The sequence below is a fragment of the Heteronotia binoei genome, chromosome 1 (genome assembly GCF_032191835.1).
Source record: "Heteronotia binoei isolate CCM8104 ecotype False Entrance Well chromosome 1, APGP_CSIRO_Hbin_v1, whole genome shotgun sequence".
Taxonomy (NCBI): domain Eukaryota; kingdom Metazoa; phylum Chordata; class Lepidosauria; order Squamata; family Gekkonidae; genus Heteronotia; species Heteronotia binoei.
In genome coordinates, this window is record NC_083223.1 from 26,516,569 (window position 1) to 26,541,261 (window position 24,693).

The 24,693-nt window shown below is 46.5% G+C and overlaps 1 protein-coding gene across 3 annotated transcripts in view; it reads left to right on the forward strand.

Moving 5' to 3' along the window:
• RANBP17 (RAN binding protein 17) overlaps positions 1-24,693 on the forward strand; it is a 573,906-nt gene that overhangs the window by 366,264 nt on the left and 182,949 nt on the right. The window contains exons 19-20 of one of the 3 annotated variants that reach the window (XM_060232795.1): positions 7,960-8,063; positions 21,284-21,372. The exons of the other annotated variants lie outside the window; for them this stretch is intronic. Of the exons in view, the coding sequence (XP_060088778.1) occupies positions 7,960-8,063; positions 21,284-21,372 (193 nt within the window). The remainder of the gene's footprint in view (positions 1-7,959; positions 8,064-21,283; positions 21,373-24,693) is intronic. 3 annotated transcript variants of the gene reach the window in all.

Sequence of the window (24,693 nt, forward strand, 5' to 3'; positions counted from 1 at the left end):
GCAGCGGAGGCGTTTGATTTTTGAGCGGCACTGCGCAGCAGTCCGTTCAAACCCTCTCCGCTGCAGCCTCCTGGCTATCGCCTCATAGATGTGGCTTGTGGTGAGGTGGGTGCTGGACATCACTTCGCGAGCGTGCCCGCTCCTCTCCACAATCTCCAACATTGCCAGCACCTCCTCCCGCTGCCAGAACGTCCCTCTCCTTCCCCCGGCCGCCATTTCGAAATAACGCACTTTCGATTTTGCAAAATAGCAGCCTCCCCTTTCCGCTTTGATTTATCCAATCATGGGGAAGGCATATCCTGATCGCCAAGGCAAAAACAGACCCAGGCCAGAAGCACATGTAAGACCCCTGGTGCACCGAAATATTACTCCCCCCCCCCCAACCGCCACCAAACTAAATGAAAGCAATGCAGTTTATAATGCACAAAACTTTATTCGCTATAACGGGAAGCAGTCTAAACAAACGCAGGCATAATTTTAAGAAATATGCAGTTTTACAGGGCGGAAGGTGAAAATAGGCAAGCATAAAAAGGCAGTTATACAGGGAATGGTTGAAATAGCGTAACATCGAAACAACGAAACAGCAGTTGGCGGCAGTGGGAGACATGGTGGGCAGAAAGCCGCAGAATCATCTTCTCCTTTGATAAATGAATTCTGCGACAGCATCACGCACAACCCTCCCCCTCTCTAACTGCCTCCTGTTGATCACCCTAAAGTCTGGCTCTTCTGGGTCCGGGAGGAGTGTTATCCCCTTATCAGGAATATCCAGCGTGACCGCATGTCCCTTTTCCTCACAAATATTGTGCGGAGTCACAGATGCGGTCATGATGGAGAACACACTCCGGTACTGCACGTTCATTCGCGTTAGCAGGACACGCCAGCGAGCCTTAAGCCGCCCGAAAGCACGCTCCACCACGTTCCTGGCCCTGGCATGCTTCTTGTTAAAGTGCTTCTGCACGGGCCCGATGGGTTTCCTGTACGGGGACAACAGCCACGGCCTAAGGGGGTACGCTCCGTCGCCCAATACAAGCGCAGGGATGGTCACATTTCCAAAAGTCACCGTAGGGTTCCCTGGAACCCAGAGCCCTGCATCATTGCCGGTGCAGAGATGGCTGTTTGCAAAAACGAAGGCATCGTTGGTCCTCCCGGTGTAGCCAAACTCTGCATCCAGGAAGCGTCCTGTGTGATCAACCGTGCCTTGGAGGATCACCGAACAGAACATCTTCTGGTTGCAGAACACCTCAGTTCTCCCCCCAGGCGCCCGTATCGGTATGTGCGATCCGTCCACAGCAGCCACCGTATGCGGCATACCGAGTTTACCGAAACCATCCATAATCTGTTGAGAAATGGAGTACAATGGATCAGGTCAAGGTTAATGCAACGTCCACTGTATTAGCAATGGAGAATCGCATCATGGTCTTATATATCGATATTGCGTTATAACGCAAAACTAGGGAAGGGGGGAAAAAATATACACACCGTTCCAATGTCGTCACCGAGGCAGACGACCTTTGAAAACAGACGGGTCTCGATGGCTTCGCAGACCTCCATCACAATCCCATGGACGGTGGAAAGGCCGATCCCGAACTGCCAGCTGACTTCCCGATAGGCGCTTCCGGTTGCGAGGTACCATAGCGCTACCGCGAGCCGCTTCTCAGGGTGGACCGGAGACCTCATCCGTGTGGTTTGCCTTTCCAGCTTGTCCTTCACAGCGGCATAAATCTCCAGGAAGGTCCCTCTGGTCATCCGGAAGTTATGAAGCCACTGCTCGTCACCCCAGTACACAAGCACAAAGTTCTCCCACCAGAGCAGTTCACGAGGGAACACCCAATACCTGGGCGAAAACCGCGTTCCGGCAAGATAGTGCCATCTACGTTCCTGGCGGCGAGTGTCACCTCTAATCAGCCGAAGCCGGGCGTCAGACTTTCTAGAGGAGATCAGAGGATTCTGGGATCTAAATGCACGATGAGTGAGGAGTTTTCCTCCGGTGCAGAGGACTTGGCGCCCGGCGCAGAGGCACAGAAGCAGAAGCTCCAATGCTGAATAAAGCAGCGCCATAGTCTCGTCATCTGGATTCATGCTTCTGACGATACAAGGCAGTGTGGATGATGCTGCTGCTGCAGCCAATACTTAACCAGAAGCGTCACGTGATGGTTTGCCCGCGAAAAGGGGATTCTCTTGTTACGTTGTTACGCAACTGGAATTGCGCTTAAAAAAAAAAGATTGACATGGCATCGAAGTCAATTCGATGCCAGTGCGAAAACGATTTGAGCCGGGGCTTCAGGGAACGCGACTCCGCAAAAGAGTCACTAGTGCGAAAACAAGGAAAATGATCCGGACATAATTGCGCCGCGGAATAAGGGGAGCAAACGCTAAGTGCGAAAACGGCCTATGATTCTGTGATTCTATATGCTAATGGAATACTAAATAATTAAAAAGTTATAACTATAATCAATATCTTTTTCATTTCTGATATAATATACAAATAGTTTCAGGAATCTGAATATTTAACTGTTCTCATAATATGATTTGTAGGCTTGACATTTCTGCTGAAATTCTTTGAGTGGTCTTCTTTTTATATAATTAGTTTTGCCATTGCTGTATATTCAGCTAATTTCCCTTTCCACATCTCTATTGTAGGGCAGTCTTCTGTCTTCCATTTCATTGCAGATGTTACACTGGCAGCTGTCAATGTATATCTGAGTCTTGTGAAGTTCTATCTATATTGTCTGGCATTGAAAACCATGCAAACACAAATAAAAGGGCAGATCACTAGATGCTGATCATGTTTGCCATATTTTTAATTCTTTTCAAAGGAAAATCTGACATTTTCTAAAGTAAAGCAATTGCTAATTTCTGGCCCCTTGTGTCAAGGGGCCTTGCCATGAATATTGCTCTTCTCTGTTTCTGTTAATCTCTGTAACTGTAATGGGAATGTTTGGGGGAGTTATATTCTGTGTTGCCTTGCTTGCTTTGCCTCTGTCTGTAACTTACGAAGTAATCACTCTGCACTGTTGGTGTGGCCTATATCTGGACCTCAAGGACAAGCTATGTCTTCTTCAGCACTTGTTATGCACAAAGTGGGCTGGCTGAGAAGTGCTCACCCTTGCTCTTTGTGGGGTTTTTTAACTGGGTTTTGGCGGGCTTATAATGGTCCAGGAGGGGGTATAAAGATCTGGCCCTACCTGGGAGAGCCAGTTCTGACGCAGAGTCATATTGCTGTAAAATGTCTATCAGTTAAATGAACCTTTCTGAATGTCAGAGAGGCCTGATTATTGAGGACTGCTGAGGAGCTGACACCTTGACTATAAAACATAAGTTGTCGTTTTCCTGCCATTTTTATGTGCAGGCCTCAGTTGGGGATGGAGCTCACCTGAGTGCCATTCCTGAAGCTCTCCAGACTGTCCCTTGCTCAGCTGCACGGTGCCTCATGGCTGCCAGCTCCTCCCTTCCCTCTCTTTCTCCCTCCCAACTCCTCTGCTCCCAGTCTGTGCTCTTGGGTGAGTGGCCTGACTGCTAGGTCCAAGCACTGGGAGGTCTGTGACAGATCTGCTTGCTGGCGAGTACTGAGTGCCCTGGTGTGACCGGCAGCCTGGCCCCACTCTTACCTTCTCTCCTTGTGTGCACTGTTAAGAAGCTAATGTCAGCCAACTGTGGAGATGAGCACTCAGTTCCCAGTGCCAGAGAGCCAAGGCAGAAATGTGCCCAGAAGAGGGGGTGCCTGAACAGCCACCCACCCCTCTGACCCTCCATCCCCAGCTGCTGCACACCCGTTGCCAAGCTGCCCTTGATGCGCCTGGCCATGTCAGCCAGGTTGCAGCACAGGGCAGATGGGGGACTGCAAGTCCCTCTGCAGAAGGGCAGCAAGAGGTGGTGGCGGGGGCTATGCCTGGCACAGACAGGGCAGAGATGGAGGAACCTGGATTGGGGGAAATGCGAGGGAAAGTCCAGCAGGCTCTGTGTCCTGCAAAGGCTTCCATCCCTGCCCTGTGGCACTGTTTGGCTTTGCCCGTGATTCAGTGATTCAAGGTGCCTTGTTCCTAAAAAGAATAAAAGTGGGGATGGGGTGGGGGCTCCAAGGCTATCTTCCCAGATTGGGATCTGGTGGGGAGAGGGGAGTCTGTGATCAAATGCAGGGGTTGGTTGAGTGAACTGAAACACTTCACACATGAACAGGAGTGTCACGTTTTTGAAGCGTTCCCTTTAAAAGGCCCTGCAAAGAAAAAGAAGGGGAACAAGCAGCTCTCTTGCTGCAGTGCTAGTTTTTTGTTTTCAGGGAGGATTTTTTTTTTTAAGTGAAGAATCATTCAAAACTGGAACCCATTGCCCGCCAAGGTGCAGTCCAGCCTGCCCCTTCAGCATTCTACTACCACCTCATACTTCTGCATGTGGAAACTAGGCCTGGATTGGGAAAAAGAGAAGCCCATGATTGGCATTGGTGGATATTATTCCCTACATCTCATTGAAAGGGAATTAGTTGCTTGAAGCAGCTCTAGCTGGCCTGTAGTCTATGTAGGCTCCTCTGCACAAACTCTGTTGGTCAGTTCGTGCTTTGGCAGCAGCAACCTAGATGTGGGCAGGGAGTAGCCTTCAAGGGACAGGAAAAGGGAGGGAAGAAATCTGAGGCAATCTGTCTGCTTTTGAATTTTACCTTCAGCTTTGAAGCAAAACAAGGGAAAAGACTACCACAAAACAATTCTGAGAAACCTCAGAGAAACTGTGTGCAAGAATGGGAATTGAGCACTGAAGGGGGAAGGGAACAGAGCAGAACAAAAAATGAAAACCCAACAGACATGCACGATGACAGCGGGGGTGGGGAGGATGCAAAACAAAACAAAAAGAGGGAACCAACCAGTGTATAATAGGTCTCTATCAGGATCCAACCCTATATTTTTCTTTAACCTGCCAGCCTTACATCTGCTACTCTTAGTTTGCCTGATTTATACAAAAACAATATCAGACAAGTTTAATGCAATAGTTAACTAGTCAAGTGCCCAACTCCAGTTTTGTTGCGATATATCATACACTTTTTTTGTTAAACAGTTCCTTCCTACATTTAAGGCAGCAACCAATCAGCCACTTTAAAAGTGTAAAAACCAGGTTTTAATCAAGCAAAGAATAAAATAGGTACCAATTGAACCATTTAAGAATAACCAGCAGGATACAAACTCAGCATACAAATGTCCGGGGGGGGGGGCAACTTACAGTCTATGAAACACTAGGAGGGAAGTTCCTTGGGAAGCCTGTTCCACAGGACCCAGGGGCTAAAGGCCAAAGAAAGTTCTTAATCCAGTTGAGATTTCAACCTGCTGGGCGGAGGGCACAGATAAAAAAAGCAGTAAGCACAGATCGTTATTCATGGACAGGTGGTCCTTTAAGTGTGTGAGTCACAAGAACTTTATATGTAAAAACCAGCACCTTGAATTCAGCCTGGAAATAAGTTAGCAACAGGTAAATCTGTTTTTGACTTTGATGCTATATACTTGTGAAAGTTCACACTGGTAACCCTTTGCACCGCTTGTAGTTTCTTAGCTCCCTCCCAAGTTGTCTGCTCATCTGCTGTAGCACTAGTTCTTCTGCATGGCTCTTTTAAGTCTGGAAGATAACATGAAATTTTCCTGCTGGTTTTCTCTTTCTCTTTGGAGGAAGACAGCAGTGCCATTAGATGTCAATAATGGGTTCCTTTTGCTTTCCTCTAGTCTTGAAAGCCAAGCAGGGCCATGCTACTGAGTATTTCAGGAGGGTGAATATGTATGCATTTCCTTGCAGGGAAGAGCTATTTAGACAGGCTGTCCTAGCTTGGCAGCCAAGAGTGCAAAGCAAGTAGGGTCCCTTGAATGTCACTCTTCCTGAACCCCCCAAGGGCCCTGTCCTAGAGTTTACATACTATGTTTGTCTCAAACTGTCATGCCCTGTTCTCTCTTATAACCATTCCCCTGGTGGCTGTTACCTTTGTGCTACTTGGGCGTCTCTGTGAGGTGGCTGGAGATTACCATTCTGAGGTGAATTGGCTCTCTCTCTCTCTCTCTCTCTCTCTCTCCCCTCCACCCCAGCTCACCCAGTTGCCCAGCATCCTTCCTCCCAGTTCCTCCTTACTGGTCTCTTTTTATTCTCTTCCCTGATCCCTACCTCCCTCCTTACTGACCCTTGCCCCAAGTCCCATCCTCAAGTTTAGATGCCCAGATGAGGCTGGGACATCTTTAGGGCAAGTGGCCTGCAGTTTTCCTGGGGGAGCCTCTTCTGGGTTGGTCCGGCTCCAAGCGGCCCACAGACCTGATACTTTGTGGACCTGATACTTTGGACGCAGAGGGGATGCACTGCACTCCTGGGGTGCCTGCTGCAGTCTCCAGCACCTTCCACTGCAGACTTGCAGCCTGGCTCATCCCTCCTCAGTTGTCGGGTAACTGGCACTTCCCTCTTGTGCCTGCTGCCATAGGACTCTACCAACTCTCCCTTGGCCCACCTGGCTCCCAGGTACATGGGGCGACCTCTGGGCGGTTGCAGCTCCAGTGGGGTCTTCTGGGGGTCCCTTGCTTCGGGACAGTTGTTGGGGATGCCCAGGGGGCCCTGACTGAGTCCTCGCCAGGAGCTGCCAGAACGCAGACACATGTTGGTGAACAGGTGTCACTTTTGAAAAAGAACATCCTTGGTTATGTCATGTTAATCTTTGTTGGAGTTGGTTTTGGCATGTCAAAACAATGGTAATGTTGAGAGAGAGAATATTTTGGACCTGATTATCACTGAGACAATTAATTGTTGTGAGAATAAAAAAAATATGGCAACTAAGTTTTTCTTATGTATGCAGTAAGTAGGAAGCATTTCCTTATTACTAGAAAACACTAATAGAAAGAACAGCAATAACTACATGGGCATTTTCGCACTCACCTTCAAGTGGCGCGACCACCCTCTTCACGCCGGAGGATCTGCAGGGATTTTGCATAAGAAGCGCCGGAGCAGCCAAAAGAGCCGGCGACTTCCGTCGCAAAAGCAGCTCAAACGTTTTCCTGCTTCTTGGCGGTTTCCGTTTGAGCGGGTTTCGCGACGGAACTTTCCGGCTCTTTTGGCTGCTCCGGCGCTTCTTATGCGAAATCCCTGCAGATCCTCCGGCGTGAAGAGGGTGGTTGCGCCACTTGAAGGTGAGTGCGAAAACACCCCATGAGTTATTAGCTAATGCCATCAGGATGAAAGAAATCATTAGGCTAAGGAGGAAGCATGAAAGGAACCAGCCTGGGTTGCTCAGCTGGTGAGCTGATTTGTGAATATTGATATCCTGCTCAGAAAATGTATTCAGTTTTTAAAAATTTCAAAACTAAAGGAATGCTGACTAGGGATGAGTATGAAGCAAAATTTAAGATGAATGTTGCTCTGTTCATGGTTCAGAAACTGAAGTTCATGAGGGGTCCACAGTCATGTACTTTCACAAACTTTTAACACAGTTTGTGGGGTTCATGCCAGTTCCTGGTCAGAGCAGAAAGCAGAGATTTAAAGTGACTCTGAGTCTGGATCTCCAGACAACAGATGGGGCTTCCCCAGACAGGCTGCTCCCAGTTTCCTGGCTTTCTTGTGCAGTCCCTTTAAACTTTAAAGGGACTGCACAAGAAGGCCTGAAACGGCTGAGCAACTGGGAGCGCTTCCACCACTCATCTGTTTTTACTGTTTTATGAAAACCCTTTTTTTCTGCAGTCCCGTTAAACTGCAGTTTCTTTAAACAAGGTTTACTGGGGCCATAAACCATGAGCTGAACTGGTTCATCAGAGAGCAAACTAATTTGGTTTGTGGTTCAGCCATGAAATGCAACACATTTTTGCAGTTTGTGCCCATCCCTAATACCAACCTTAAGGTTTCCTTGGGTCAGTTGGAAGAACTTTGTTTTTGTTTGCAGGGAACATGCAGTTGACTGTTATGTCAATCTCTTAATATGATTCTACTTTGTTTTGTGCTTTTCTTTTTCTCCTTTAGGAGAAGATGAGGATGAGTTTGAAAACTTCATGCTTCCCCTGACAGTTTCATTTGCAACTTTAGCCCAGATGTTCAACAATAGCTTTAAACAAGAGGAAGCAAAGGTGGGCTGCGTTGAACAATGGAGCAAAAGTTTACTGACCGCAGACTAGTAGAGGGAGTATTTAAGCAACACATTGGGCAGCAGTTAAATACATGAAAGTCACTTCAGTAGAAGACTGTTAAGTATGTTCTAGCATTGGCTGGGTCACTGCCTTATTTCTATCTTTACACTTAGATTTGTTCTTTTCATAATATAAAGTCTTGTGCATTTAAGCTACTTGGGTATACTGTTCTTCCCATCTGGAAAGGGTAAGGCAATGAATCTCCACTCCATGTGTGAGACAAGAAGAATGTGCAAGTGAGTAAGGAGTATAGGGAAGCAAGAGTAGGCTGGGCACCCTGCCTTTATTTCATCTATTTGGTATTTTTATGACCTTCGACCAATGTGCTGGATGTGGCATATAGATCAAAACAACTGTCCACAGTATAATACAGTCCAAAAGGGGACAGGCAAGGAGGAGGAAAGCAACTAAATGCTGGTATTTACCCTTCAGTAATGACCAAATGGCATGGCAACTGCAGAACACCATTCTTGGGAGTGGAGGAACCACTGGCATTTGGCCCAAGGCTAGCCAGTAGAAGGCTGCCTCACCTCTAACCTGTGATACAGCCAGATGCTTCCCCCTGCATACACTGCCTAGATGTCCTGCTCCTAATCTCTGCTCCTTCCCTTATGACTGCTAAGTGATTCTGAATCCTTCGCATGTGGATTTTTATGTACATGCACCCTAAAGTTCTGAGTGCTCAAAGAGAAGAACTGAATATTTTGGGTTGCCATGCCATGCTATTGCAGCCTTGCATTTTACTTGAGAATTTTGCAAGCGTAGCTGGGACAAGATATGGTAGAAAGCATTCTGCTCCACATCTCTTCCTGTAATGATTTAGTAAGACAAACTCAAGATGTGACATCATCATACCATTTATTTAGTAGACCTGTCTCTAGTGGAAGCCAGTATGTAGCAGGAATGGAGACATAATGTCATGTCCCATATGTTAAAGGAAGAGAAAGGAGAACTGTCCATGGTGTTCCAGAATTTCTTGAAAAGCAGTAGTCCTGACCTCTGGTCACTATTTTCTGAATGAGAATTAATGCAAAAGGTCAGAATCTTCTCTCTGGGAATGTTTGGCCTGTTGTCTATTAAGTACTTGAGTGCCATACAGACATTCTTTTCTGTTTATTTTACTGGGGGGGGGGGGTTTATAGATTTGCAGTGATGCTGAAATATAGTAGATAAAACACCGCATGCTTAGAACATCTCTTTCCAAACAAGAATTTAATTTATAAATCAAGAGTTTATTAAATGGCTGGGCATATATGTATAAATAGGAACTGGTCTTGAAGTATTGCGTTCTTAAACCGAACAAAGTGATTAGGATAACTGATAGCTAAATAAGCTTTTTATGTGCCTGTGGGAGCCATATTAGGATTGATTTGACAAGTCAGTTCAGCTGTGGCAACAGTCATATTATCTTGCACAGCATTATGTTTTATTAGTAAAATCCTTAAGTGTAGCAAGCTGTTTGTGTCAAAACAACAGTATATTTTAGGAAGGAAAAGCCTTTCTAAGTAGAAGCTGCATCATCAGGAATGGAACACATTAAGCATAGTATTACATTAAATAGATTGCCTTCTACGATTATGAGCAAATGGTTAACTGTGCACTCTAGAGTGGCTATTTCAGATCACGCTGTGTAATATTCCTAGCAGCTCTATCAATTTTTTCTGTAATGTTCTAAAATGTGATGGGAAACTTAGTAATGTCACTGTTGATTTCTCTCTCTCCTTCTCCTGCCCCCCCAGCACCAAGGTGTCACTTCCTGAAGGAACAGGCTGTGATCCAGAGATGCATAGATGCGTGTTTATCTTCCTGTGTACACAGAGCGTTTGGTGCTTTCTTTCTTAACAGCAGCCCTCTGTTTGTAAAATGCAAGGCAGCACCATAACCACCATTTTTTTTCCTTGAGGGGACTGGCAGGGGGCAGTTTAGCACAGTAAAGCTTACTTCCAAGGAAACCTAAGTGGATTGGGCTGTGCAAAGAAATGGAGAAGCTGCTCTTGTTTTGTTTTGACTGAGCAGCCAATGCGTGTTTATTCCAGGTCAGGGCTCACAAACAAACATTTATAGGAAACTTCATATTAACTTTACTTGTGGAGTACTTTGGAGGTTTAGAAATGCTAATGACCTCCCTGGCCAGACAATGATGGTGAATTCATAGCTCCAGCTAGGAGCTGACAGCTAGCAGGGAAATGAGAGCAGCTTTTACCTACAGAACAAAGTTAGAGTCCAGTGGCACCTTTAAGACCAACAAACTTCTATTACACATTTTGTATCTGAGGAAAGGTGTGTGCACATGAAAGCTCATACTTTAAAGCTCATATCTTAAAGGTGCCATTGGACTCTAACTTTGTTCTGTTGCTTCAGACCAGCATGGCTACCCATCAGGATCTAGCTTTTACCTACAGAAGGGTCCCCCCCCCTTCCCAGTTTCTCCTACCAGAGCAGACACAGCACAATCAATATTCTGGCCAGTCTGGACAAATTGGGGAGGGGATGTTACCTGGTAAGAGCTCTCTTGTAGCTATGACCTGACCAAGAGTTGTGACACCATTCAGGGAGATGATGTGACAGGGAGGGGGAGCCAAAAGCACTATGGCTTGGTTGGACATAGGCCCTTCTCTGCATGAACGTTGGACCACAGATAGATACGCTTGCTAATTATTGCTTCTAACATAACTCCATGCGAAAATGGGCTTGCTGCTTTCTGAGAAATAAAAGATCTTCTTCGTGGTCTCTGTGCATCACACTGATGGGAGTAGGCGCCAGCGCCGATCTCGATCGGTAAACTTCAAAAGCTGCGGATTTCCGCGCCGACGTCCCAGTGCGCATGCCCGCCCCCCCCCCCCCCCCCGCGCATGCTCACTGGGACAGGAGCGGACATCCCGCCAGTTCTCTTCTGACCGCCGCGCTGATCAGTCGATCTTCTCTGCTACGGTCGGTGAACTTACCCTTGGATAATAATTTTTTCTTCTATTCTTCTTAGTTAGATAGTTGTAGTTATAGTTGTAGTTATAGTGTAGTTTTAGATAGTTAGTAATAGTTGCGGGAGAGCGGGGGAGTTTTTCCCGCCCTTCGGGGCCCCCTCTCCCTACTTTCGTTTTCCCGCCGTTCGCTTCCCTCGTATGGAAAGACGGTGGGGGTTCTTTCGCCGCTGCTCCTCGTGCGGGAGTAAAATCGCCCCTCCGGACGGGCACGAACTGTGTTTGCTGTGCCTGGGCGAGAGGCACCGTCCTGACTCCTGTCCTCATTGCGCCAGGTTTTCGCGCCAAACGAGGAAGAACAGGGCAGCCCGACTTGCAGCGGCACTGATGGAGCAGGCTCTTTCCCCTCGTCGCCAGCAGGCTGAGCAGGCGGAACAGCCCTCCGGTCATTCCGACCAGTCGGCACCGAAGTCGGTCGACACCGACCAGACCCCTCCCGACACCGACCGCCCTAAGAAAAAGCCGGGCGATGCGGTAACCTCGGGATCCTCGACGCCAGCTAAACGGCGCAAGGAGGAGAAAGGGGCATCAGCTGTAAAGGGGAAGAAGGACAAGAAACAGAGACACAAATCGGCGCCGCTCTCCGCGCCGGTGTCTCCCGTGGACCCTACGGCTCCGATAGTCCCTCCGCTAAAGCTCTTCGCGTCCCCGATACGCCACTCCGACACTCCTTTGGACTCGAGGTCGACGCAGCTGGTCATTTCGGACTCTGATTCGGACATAGAATCGGGCCAGAGGGTCGGTACCGACCGCAGCCCTCTCGGCCGAAGCACCCCTCGACAGCGAAGCCCACCGGTCAGACCGAGTGATCGGCCCCGAGACCGTTCAGCCAGCAGGTCACGATCTCCTCTCGGCAAGGACGAAGGCCGATCGCCTCGTGGAGCCCCGTCCCACGTCCCATGGGACCAGAGGCAATGGCAGTATTTGTATGGGGCTTACCCAGTACAACCTCATTACCCATGGCTGCCGCCGCGACAACCCGAATGGGACCAAGCTTCTGAGACATCTTACCGGTCCCGCACGTCCTTTCGCACGGTGAAGACGGCCCCGTCGGCGTCGGTGTCGAAACCCCTAGAACCACGCACGAAGGAGCATGACTTCGCCCCACCGTTAAAGCCGAGGCCGACCCCGACAGCACCAGCATCCCCATTGAAGCCGGTACAGCCATCGGACTTGTCCGACTCCCCGGACGAGTCTCCCAGGTCGCCGGGGGGTTCGTCTCCTGACGGAGGACCTTCGTCGCCGGACGAGCCATCGCCACTGGGAAAGACCTCGGACGAACAGCCGATCTCGCCATCGGAGGACCTCAAGTCCTACGGCGACTTAGTAAAGCGGATGGCTCAAACCCTCTCGCTCCCGACGGTCCAGCCACAACCGGTCGTTACCGATACGGTTTTCGACATCGTGCAACAGGACACTTCCACCGCTGTGGCACTGCCTCTGACCAATGTTATGTTGCAGACTGCCAAGTCCTCATGGGACAAGCCGGCGTCCACGCCGGTGTCCTCTCGCAGGCTGGACCATATGTACAGGATCCAGGAGTCATCAGCAGAGTTCCTGTACGTGCACCCGAGACCGAACTCAGTGGTAGTGTCCTCTTCGTCAAAGGCGAAGAAGACCCACTCCACGCCCCCCGATAAGGAGGGTAGGAAACTGGATGCAATAGGAAGACGGCTTTACACCACAGGCTCACTGGGAGTCAAAGTTGCAAACTACGCAGCCTGTATGGGCAGATATCAATATGCCCTATGGGACCAGGTCTCCACCATTCTTGGTTCCATCCCGGAGCAGGCGAAGACCTCACTGAGAAAGCTGCAAAAGGAGGGCATGGCCCTCGCAAAACAACAGCTGAACTCAGCAAAACACTCGGGGGACACGTGCGCCAAAACATTGACCACTGCTATCGCCCTCCGCAGACATTCGTGGCTCCGTTCCACGGCACTGCAACACGACACGCAGGCCTATGTGGAGGATCTACCGTTCGATGGCTCGGGATTGTTTAGCTCAAACACGGACTCGGTCTTGCAAGAGTTAGACAAAAGTATAAAGACATCTCGGAACCTGGGAGTAACAAGCCCCCGCACTCCAGCCAAGAGACAGTGGCCAAAGACGTGGCACAAGAAGCCCTACTCAAAGTCGCCAGAGCGGCAATGGCGCTCCAAGCAGCCAGCTTTTCCGCGGCCCCAGTACCAGCAGAAACCTAAGTACTCGCCACCCTCTACCCAGGTACCCAGGCAGAAGGGTTCCAAACAAAAGCAGGGACTTTGACTGCCTCCCGCCCCTGTATGGCCCTGTGGACTTGCACAGTATCCGGTTGGCACGTTTCCTCCCTGCCTGGGCCCGCATCACGTCGGACCGCTGGGTGCTGTCAATTATTCAACAGGGCTATGGGATAGAGTTTACCAACCCCCCACCCACCCCGACTTTCGTTTACACCCCTCCTTCGCAAACCCTCCAGGAAGAAGTATGCTCCCTCCTCGACAAGGCCGCGATCGAGAGGGTCCCTACGCACCAGCTCCGGCGTGGCTTCTACTCCCGATATTTTGCAGTCCCGAAACGGGACGGGGGCCTTCGGCCAATTATGGACCTACGGGCCTTGAACCGATTCGTAAGATGCGACAAGTTCAGGATGACAACCCTGCAGTATATCCTCCCGCTGCTGGGACAAGGGGACTGGATGGCCACGCTCGATCTAAAGGACGCATATTTTCATATATCGATTCATCCCTTCCACAGACAGTTCCTCCGCTTCACAATTGGAGAGGAGCACTTCCAATACAGGGCTCTTCCCTTTGGGCTATGCACGGCCCCTCGGGTGTTCACCAAGGCGATGGTGGTGATTGCCGCTCACTTGAGACAGCAAGGGGTAACACTCTTCCCGTACATCGACGATTGGCTCCTGGTGGCGGAGTCCAGGGAGTCCTTGCTGCGGCACATAGAAATCACCCTTGCCCTGGTGGAAGAACTGGGACTCCAAATAAACCAGAAGAAGTCCCATCTCCAACCCGCGCAACGCGTGCAATTCATTGGGGCGATACTGGATTCAAGGGAGTGCAAGGCATTCCTCCCTCCAGACCGCGCGAATGCCATCGTGCGAACAGTAGCGGCTTTCCGGCAGAATCCCGTGGTCTCAGCACGGAAGGTCCAGAGACTGTTAGGACTTATGGCAGCCACCACGGCGGTGCTCCCCTTCGCAAGGCTGAGAATGCGGACTCTACAGCTTTGGTTCTTGAGGAGCTTCAAATGCAACCTGGAGCCGTACTCCAGACTCCTAACGGTACCGCCGGAGGTGCTGGAGTCCCTAAGCTGGTGGGGTCAGAAACAGTACCTAGTGGAGGGAGCCCCCTTCCACAAACCAGTACCAGTGCTAACGATCACAACGGACGCATCCCTATGGGGCTGGGGTGCCCACATGGGAGGAATATATGTGGGGGACAGGTGGCCGAGTCGCTACAGTCAACAGCACATCAACCTGCTGGAGCTCCTGGCCATCTTCCACGCCATCTTCTCCTTCCAGACTCTTCTGAAGGGAAAAGCAGTAGCGGTGTTGACCGACAACACCACAGCGGTGGCGTACGTCAACAGGCAAGGGGGGACGGTGTCCCGCAACCTCTGCAAATTGGCCATCTCGCTGTGGGAGCTGTGCAGATCGCTGGGGGTCTCCCTACAAGCAGCCCACCTGCCGGGAGTGAACAATGTGCAGGCAGATTTCCTCAGTCGCGGAGGAGCCCTGTCTCACGAGTGGGAACTGAACTCAGAGTTCCTGGATCCGGTCTTCCGCAGCTGGGGGACACCGGGGCTGGACGTGTTTGCTACGAGGCACAATGCGAAGTGCGACCTGTTTTGCTGCAGAGGGGGAGCGGACCCCTTGGCCCTCGGGGACGGTCTCCTAATCCCCTGGACCCACCATACAGTGTATCTGTTTCCGCCCATCCCATTGCTAACCAAGGTCGTGCAGAAACTTCTCCGGGAGCGCCCACAGGGGATCTTGGTGACGCCATGGTGGCCGAGACAACACTGGTTCCCCTTGGTCCTACGACTGGCCAAGGGGAGGTATTACCGATTCCCACAGGCCCCGGACCTTCTCCTCTCCTACCAGGGCAGGATCCTCCATCACGATGTGCCGCACCTCAGGCTGACGGCATGGCGCCTGTGATTTCGGACAGGGCGCAGTTTGTCATAATGAATGCGCGGAAGGCATCTACGAGGAAGTCATACGCAGCTAAGTGGGCGAAGTTTGCGGAGTTCGCGGCCAGTCGCTCCGTACCTCCCAGTAGAGCGGGACTGTCCGTGATTTTTGACTTCCTGATTGTGCTGCTGGACAAGGGCCTCGCCCAATCGTCCGTGCGGGTTTACCTGGCGGCCATTTCGGCACAACATCAGAATATAGAGGGCCGGTCGGTTTTCACGCACCCGGACACAAAGCGGTTCCTCAAGGGCATGACGAGACTGTACCCGGCAGTTCGGAGCCCTGCCCCAGCCTGGGACTTGCCCCTGGTCCTGAGGGCACTAACGGGAAGACCTTTTGAGCCTATGGCCTCCTGCTCTCCTCACCTATTGGCCTGGAAAACAGCCTTTTTGGTGGCCATCACCTCGGCGAGGAGGGTGGGGGAGCTGGCGGCGCTGCGCTGCGATGCCCCCTACCTTAATTTCTCAGCGGATGGGGTGATGCTCCGCCCTGACGTTAAGTTCCTACCGAAGGTGGTATCCCCGTTTCACCTGAATTCGGAAATATTTCTGCCGGTTTATTTCCCGTTGCCGGCTAATGACTCAGAACGGCGCCTTCACGCCCTGGATGTAAAACGGGCGCTATCTTTCTATCTTCACCGCACAAGTCAGTCGCGGAGAGACCCCAGACTGTTCGTATCGTACGCTGGACCCTCCACGGGCCTGCGGATCTCCTCGCAGCGCTTGTCCAAATGGATTACGGGGGCGATCCGCCTGTGCTACATGCTCCACAAGAGGCCGCTGCCCGGCCCTCTACGGGCTCATTCCACGCGAGCTATGGCAGCGTCGGCTGCGTTCATGAAGGGAGTGGCCCTGCAGGACATCTGTAAAGCTGCCACATGGGCATCAGCTCACACCTTCGTGACACACTACGCGCTGGACCTGGGGCAGAGACGAGCTTCCGCTGTGGGCCACGCTGTGTTGCAGTCCGTCTCCTCGTGATGGACCGTCGCACCCGCCTCCAGGTAGGCTTGAGCTTGCTAGTCTCCCATCAGTGTGATGCACAGAGACCACGAAGAAGATAAACAGGTTTCCTACCTGTAACTGATGATCTTCGAGTGGTCATCTGTGCAGTCACACTACCCGCCCGACCTTCCCCGCTGCTGACGGTCCCTCCTGAGGGGCTAACGTGGCGGTCAGAAGGAACTGGCGGGATGTCCGCTCCTGTCCCAGTGAGCATGCGCGGGGGGGGGGCCCGGGCATGCGCACTGGGACGTCGGCGCGGAAATCCGCAGCTTTTGAAGTTTACCGATCGAGATCGGCGCTGGCGCCTACTCCCATCAGTGTGACTGCACAGATGACCACTCGAAGATCATCAGTTACAGGTAGGAAACCTGTTTTTATATTTTGGTATATCAATATCTAGTAGGTTTTAGATGCTTAAGCTATTAATACCCAGTTTTGCTTAGGAAACAAAGTTGTTTAATTATGTGTTTAAGTGGGTAGTTAATTTAGAAAGATGAGTACTGTTGTTTTGTAAGTACAGACCATTGTTCCAGGCTGCAGTCTGAAGACAAAAACAAGACCCAAGGTTGGTTTAAAACAGCCTTGACAGAAGGCTTTCTGTCATTTGAGGATTTTATCAGTACTGAAAGTACTTTGCCCATCACACTGTCTCATTTGCTAGCCACCTTCTTACTGGGGAAATTTTAATGGAGTTCCAGTGATATATCCCTAAACTAGCAAGTTCTTAATGACCCTGGAAAGTGATTGCTTTGATTACATTTTAACTGTATTTGCAAATAAAATCACAAGTAATTAAGGGGAAATCTCCAGGCTTTTGAGCAACTTTGATGCATGATAACTGCCTGATTCAGCTCCATCTAGAGTAATGCTGTGTAGACAAGAGCTGCTGAGATCAATAGCAACATAATGATAGTGGCAGAATTAAGTGAGTAACCTGAGAACTGTGCCTTCAGAATGCATGCAGCTGCCACAAGCCCGGGCCACACAGTGCTCTCCTTGCTTCCGTCCTAAATGTTCATCAAAAGACGCCCTGCAGGAAAATGGAGTTAGATGCTCTTTATTGCTGATCGTGTCTCTTGCCACATTTATCAGGGAAATTGGATTAGCAGTTGGCAGCTGCAGGTAGACAAGGTTCTGCAGTGATTAAATATGCAGCTTGGCTGCATTTGTTGTGACAGACCTTTAGTAAATTCTACTGTAAGCACCATCTGTCTAATTTGTATAAAGGAAACTTCATGCTCTAAGCCACTGTTAAAGGACTAAATTTGTTGCTTTATCATAAAGTAAACTTTTCTACTAAAATCTTTTAAATGTAATTTATTAGGTTAAAGGCTTTTTTTATTGTGATGAATAAATAATACACAGAAAAGTGCTTTCAGGTACTCCATTTTGCAAGTACGGAAAATAAAAAATAATCTGTCCTGTTCTTCTTCAATAACAATGCTTAGCATTTCTGTCTGTGGGGAGGTGACACTGTTAAATATCTCTTAGAAAATGGCTGATGACTGCCAAATTCATTTCATTTGTGACTTTGACGAGGAATTTTCTAATTGGCTTTGTATATGTCTGAAATACCTAGTTGATAATTGCAGTGGGGCAGCTTCCCCTTGTTGAAATACATCTTTGGTTGACAAATCCTATGCATCAAGCATATGCTCAGGTTTATTTTCCAGGAAATGCTAACCAAAAACATGAGGATGTTTTCATGCATGCCATTAACTATGGAGGGGGGAAATTCGTATGTAAGGCAACTGCCAATTTTCTCACTACCTGTCTCTAAAAGAAACTCTTGGACTGGCCCTGGAAATTTGTGCTCAATAAGATATTGACTTTCTATACTTAACCTCAGTGGTACTTTGAAAGTATTTATGACATGATTAGTTTGATAGGAACAAATGAAACAGTGCATCTGAGGAAGAAGAGAGCCGTTAAGTAGCATCGTGCTATCTATAGCTGGTTCACAGAAACTCAGAGCTCGTGAATTATTTAAAATCCTTGATTTTCAGCTTGCACACATTAAAAGTTTTCACACTAAGTGCCAAATGTTGCAAACAGCACTTTAACAGAATGATTTTGCTTTGATCCCTGTAGCAGTTCCTGAATAATTTATCACAGGTTATTGCCTTAATTCTGGAGAGGGATAGTGCAATAAAGGCAGATGAAAACACTCCAGTTGAAACACCTTGGGGCCTGCTCATTCCTCTGACATGGCTCTTTTGTTGGAACTATTTAGAGGTTATTAAGACGTGTCTGTAGAATTAAGAGTATGCTGTAAGAATGAAGACAGCCATCTTAATTCTAAAGACAAAGCACTATGACCCCTCACCTTTTTCTTGGCTGTTATTATATCGTAGAATTATGAGGGTAATATTATAGCTGCACCCAGAAGTGCAACTATAGTTAAAGGTCTGTCAGACTTCCCACTATAAAATTCTGTTTTGGGGTGTTTGAATGGTATCTTGTCTGGTTCCAGTGGAAACATGTTGGGAAATGTTCCCTCCCCCCCCACCATACCGTCAGAGTACGATTTCCGTTTAGATTTTGCCCCATTTAGTTACTTTTGAGAAAGCTGTGAGGCATTCATTTTGGGAATTTAGGCAGCGGTCAGCGGCAGGAAGAAAAAACCTGACAAAGTGAATTTTAAAGCAGCCTGTTGTCCTTTTATTTGTAGTTATGAGATATACAGCAGTCGTTTCAGAATGAAAATGTGCTTATAAGTCTCAGTTCTAGCTACCAAACTTCCCCCTGTGTATTTTTCACATCTGGTCTTCTTAAAGTCACCATCTTGTGATGCATAGTGTTTACAGTGGTTGTTATGCATCCCAGAAATGGAAGTACAGTATTTCTGTGGCTCAGGTGAAGTGATTATGCTTATGTTCCTCAGGCAAGGTGGAAGACATTTTCAGTTTCCACTTGAGGATGTAAGACTGAAAGTTACTGTTGCTTTATTGTAGGGGGTGGATGGGGGGATTCAGTAGCACAATCCATTCTGCCAAATAAGTGACAGAAACTATCAGGTCATCTACCTGTGGTACCTTATAGCCATCAGCCTAGAAACAAGAATAATAATTAGTAGTTGACTCAAGACTATGTCTGATCTAGGCTAAAAATAAATATGACAACTCTTTATCCAGAGAGGCTGGATTTTCCATGAATTTTATAGATTATGTAAAGTTATTATATTTACATACTTCTTATCTCTTATTTCAATCATGGTGCAAGGCAGCAATCTGTGTAAAGCACTGAAGACCTGCCCCTCATCCACACCATTGCTCACCGTGCTTCAGTCAGGATGTTTTGTTAAGGCCATACACTTTGAGGCCTACCATTGAAGCTGAGGGTTAAACTTATGGGTTATATCCATCCAGCTTTTCCACTAATGTAAAAGGAAAGGAGAAGATCTCCTTGGACCACTGAAAAGCCTGTGCTGGGAATCATGGGAACTGCTTGGACAAAAATCATGTAGGACGAGCTGTCGTAAGGATGGAGTTTGATAGAATGGGAAAGTGGGCTGGATCCAACCTTATGTTAGGGGATAGGGAAGGAAAACTGGGGTTCTGGGTTTGCTGGACTATTCCCCGCATCAAATTCTGTACCCTCTTTGTTTTCATGCAGTCATAGAGCTTGATACGGCACTAGGTATGGCAGTAATATGTATGATTTAGTTTTCACTTAATTAGATGTATATCCCATCAGGTTCCATTTGAGCTCATATCTCTTTGGTAATGTACAAATCCACTACATTGGTTTGATACTAAAGTGGAATCTTGATCTCTCCCATGGTTGGAATCTCACACTTTGCACTCACACAGCTGCAGTTGTATTTCTGTCCTGCTTTTTAAATTGTTGTTGTGGACATCATGGGTACTATCAAGCAGTGAACTTGTGCAAACCAAGGAATGAGAAAAATGAAAACAAGTCTTATAATTTGCACTTCCTTTAGCATTTTTGAAATCTCATAAGAACAATGGTTGGAGCTGAATCTGTACTCTTATAGCTCTTTGGGGCTGTTTGTTTTTTAAATGTTCAAGCTTAAAAGAGTGCCATGTATGTTCAGACCTTCACGGGTTCCTGTGTGGCAGTTGTGTATGGATGGTGCAGTGTGATGCATGCTGGGTACACTGTTGGAAATCGAGTTGGGTAGTTATGTGTAATTGATGTCTCAGATTAGCACTGATTTGTGGTGGACGTTTCATGTGGTTACTCAGTCTGATTTCACCTTTAGACAAAACTATTTCTGTTGAAGTCAGTCTAGTTGCCATTCTGATATTAAGGCTGACCTTATATAGAAAGTGATGGCAAATGTTCTGGTAGCTTAATTTATAAGTACTGTTGGCAGTTGCACTCCACAAGGATGTTTAGGTGTCCTTAACATTAACACTACATTCTACGAATATTACATATATAATTTCAGATTATAAAAATAACAAGTGTGTCTGAATGGGACTGGCTTCCTGTGAGTGATGATTGTGATTGATATTAGTGTGCTCAATAAGTTTATGAAAATATGTTCATGTTTCACTCTCCAAAGGTATTTATATTGCAGATGTTAAACTGAACTGTTTCAGTAGAACTTGTTCAGAATATTTGTGATCAGTGATCAAGTTGTAAAAGCGACATCCATGAAAATCCTTACCACCGCCTCCCTTTTCAAAAAATAAAGGAAAAAGATATAATAAAAATGGCTTGCTATTAAATTATCCTTCTGATGAATACAGACCTTTTATTTATTACATGATCCCCTATCTCCCATTTAAAGCAAAATTAATGCTGCTGTTATTGATAGTCTTGCCATGTATTACTAAATATTTTGTTAATATTATTAGCATTTAAGTTGGAGACTTAAAAAACAACTCGAGTGGTCTTTAAGAAAAAAAAGGCACACTAATGAATTAAAATCAGATATTGTGCTCATTATTGGCTGGTCATTACTCCATCTGCTATGTGCTAACGTGAAAATCAATTACTATGTCTCTTTCCCACTGACAGCGTATGTTGATCGGACTGGCACGAGATCTTAGAGGGATTGCCTTTGCACTGAACACAAAGACCAGCTACATCATGCTGTTTGACTGGATGTATCCTTATTACATGATGACAATACTAGCTCTGTGCACAGAGGGATACCAGGTCCCTTGCATTAGTTTAATAGTGTGGCACAGTAGGGAAGAGGAAACAAAGCTAAATGAACTAACGTGTAATCAGCTAAAATTACAGTACAGTTGCAGTCGTGCCATGAACTGGGAGGGCAACATTTGGTGAAAGACTACAAAGAGGTCATGTTTGGTTTTGGTACCATTCCCTAAATATTCTTCTGTTGTACTGTATACCTGCAAAGTCTCTGAAAAATGAATCTACAGCCCTCCAGTTTAGAACATGATTTATCTCTCTTGGTTAAAATATATATTAGAGCTTTTAGTTCTCTCTCCGCACTTAGCCCTTAATTGTAAAATTATCTTTGTATCTTAAGGATATCTCAGAGCTGTTTTGTGCTGCGAGATCTCTCATCACTTTAGGCTTGCAAAATCTCCAGTACAGGAATTCTCTGTTATACTTTTACTGGAAAGAAAGCTAACTTTCTATTCAGATGTTACAGAATCACTTGAGATTTGGTGCCAAAATTTTTAGTTTAATGGATTGTTCTCAAGAGTAAAGATTCTACCTGGATTCTACCTTATTGAAACAGTAAAGATTCTACCTTACTGAAATCAACAGAGTTTGTATTAGGGAACACCTGAGATGTAAATTGGTATTATCTAAAGTTTACCATTTCAAGGAATAGAATTAATGCCTGATGCTGTGAACTGTTCTGCCCAGAGAGGATTTAGACTTACTTGAAATCCTCTTAGACACTTCAGGCTTTAAACATTTTGAAGGCATTTCAGTTGCAAACATTAAGTAGTTTCTTAGAGACTCTTGGATTTTTTTTGTTTTGTTTTTGGCTTTTACCTTATATTGTGGATTGAATTTTTAAAAATTGTACCTTGACTAAAATGCATTAATACATTGTATACACAGCCTTTTTTACTTTAAAAATAGTACCCAAAGCAGTATACAAATGTAAACCAAGACAGATTAAAATGTGCAAATAATTTAACAACAAACAGAATAAAGGGGGGGAGGAATCTAAAGATCAAGCCGTGGTTATCAGATGCTCCAAGAATTATACGCAGCTTTTAAAATTCTCCACTTCCTTTCTTAAACTTTAGATGACAAATGATGCCAGACAAAACATTTTCTTAGGATCCCCTGGGATAACACTTGCAGGCTGTCTTTTTTTATTTGAAGAAACAGTCTGAATGTCATTTCTGTCCACTAGATGGCAAAGATGAGCAGAATTCATAATACCTTTGATTTGGTCTTTGGCCTGGGAATCCTTATATTTTATATATTCTAACAGTAATGTTTGGGGTTGCGAATAGCCAAGCAGGCAGAATGGTAATGTTATCCTGCAAAACAGGATTGTTTGTAGCAGGCTTGCTTATACTAATTGGGTTTCTGTAACAAATCAGACTCCTTGGAAAAAGGCCAAAGGCTTTTCATAATTGTATTGACAAGAAAATGAATATGATAAATGGTGTTCATTCAGTTGAGAAAAGATTTATAGTTTTTCCCTCTGGGCAGGGGATGAAGAGCAAATATGTGTAATAATAATATAAAAAAACCTGTTACAAAATAGTTATTTGATCTCTCATAAGGCTATATTAAAATCTCCAAATATTTTAAAGATATTTCTGGTTGTAAGGTAGAAGGCTTTTCTTGGAGTAATCTACCTAAGGAAAGGTGAACATGGATATGGTACTTAAAATTTCATGAATATGAAAGTCATTCATTCTTCTTGAAATATTGGTATTTGGTACGTCAAGCTGTCAATGATTCACATTTCAGAAAGTTGATTTAGCTTATGTATTCAGGTTGTGTGATTATGCATGGCAGTCTCAATGTAAATGAGCCGTTGAGCACTAAATCAGAGAGCAGTAACATTTATAGAGATTTCTTAGGAATCAAGTGATTTTGATAATTATTTTCAACGAATGAATGTTTGTGGAGCATGTTACGATGTCCAGTTAGCTTTGTTCATTTTAATTATTTTGGATTAGGCTCTACCTTTTAAAGTTAATTTTAGTCTAATGTCCGCCTGATCTACATTATCTGTTTGTTTGTAGACTAAGGGTTGAATACAGACTAAACTGGCAGTTTCCAGTTATTCCTGCTTCTCACTGCAGACTCCACTCATGTTTCTCCTCAGAGTTCCCTATCAGTCAGGAGTAGCATTTCATGAAGATCAGTGGACTGAAGTGGAAGCCGGAAAAGTTCCAGTGTGCTGTTGGAAATTTAGTCTGGATTCAACCCTAAGGTTTTCTTTAAACTTCCCCTCCAAAAAAAAAAAATCCCTCTCAGGTTAGTTTGTAATAAGAAACTTATTCCATATATGGTTTCCAGAAATCTGTCTCACATTCAGTCTGGTAGTCAAATGCTTTCCAAGATACAGAATATGATGTTGCATCTTGATGAATTTCTAAACAAAGGCAATACTCATTTGAAGAATACTGTCTGAAAATTTAGTAAGGTAGCAGATGTTTGATGCACATGTGGTTTAGTGAACAGAGGCTCCATCATTAGGTGCAGACAAATAGTCTAGACTTGGAATCAGATCAAAGATATGAGCATGTAGAGTAAGGATAGTTAAGGGATCCTAAACATGTTACAGGAATGGTTGCAAATGGGGCTTGGGTCCAGCACAAGAGCAGCATTGAATATATTGAGATGAAGGGTCTATCTCATCACACCCTGGGACCAGTAGGTTCCTTTAAAATGTGTCCGCTTGGCTGAGGCTGCCTGCCCAGATGGACGGTTTTGATACTGAAAGCTCTGATGGGGCATCCCTTTAAATCAATGTCTTAGGGCAGTGGTTCTCAACTTTTCATAGTTTGCATCTCAACCATCATTTCTGTCAAAGAACCTGGGTCTCACCATGTTAGAAACAAAATGCCCACTTTCCCCAGAAAGGACATTTAGATGTTCACAGCTGTTCTGTTATTAATCATTTACAGTCAGTTGTAAAGACATAAAAATTTCAGAAACACAATGTGTGATCCCTGGCAGTTTGGGTCAATAGGAAGCAGTGCATCAAAGCCATTGGCTAGTGCAGGGGTGGCTGAACTATGGCCCAGAAGCCACATGTGGCTCTTTCACACATATTATGTGGCTTTCAAAGCCCCCAGTGCCCCATTGGCCAGTTTGGAGAATGCATTTAAAGTTGAAGTTGCTTTCTTTTCACCTCTCCTTCCCCCAATCTATTTGCTTTCCTTCCTTCCTTCCTTCCTTCCTTCCTTCCTTCCTTCCTTCCTTCCTTCCTTCCTTCCTTCCTTCCTTCCTTCCTTCCTTCCTTCCTTCCT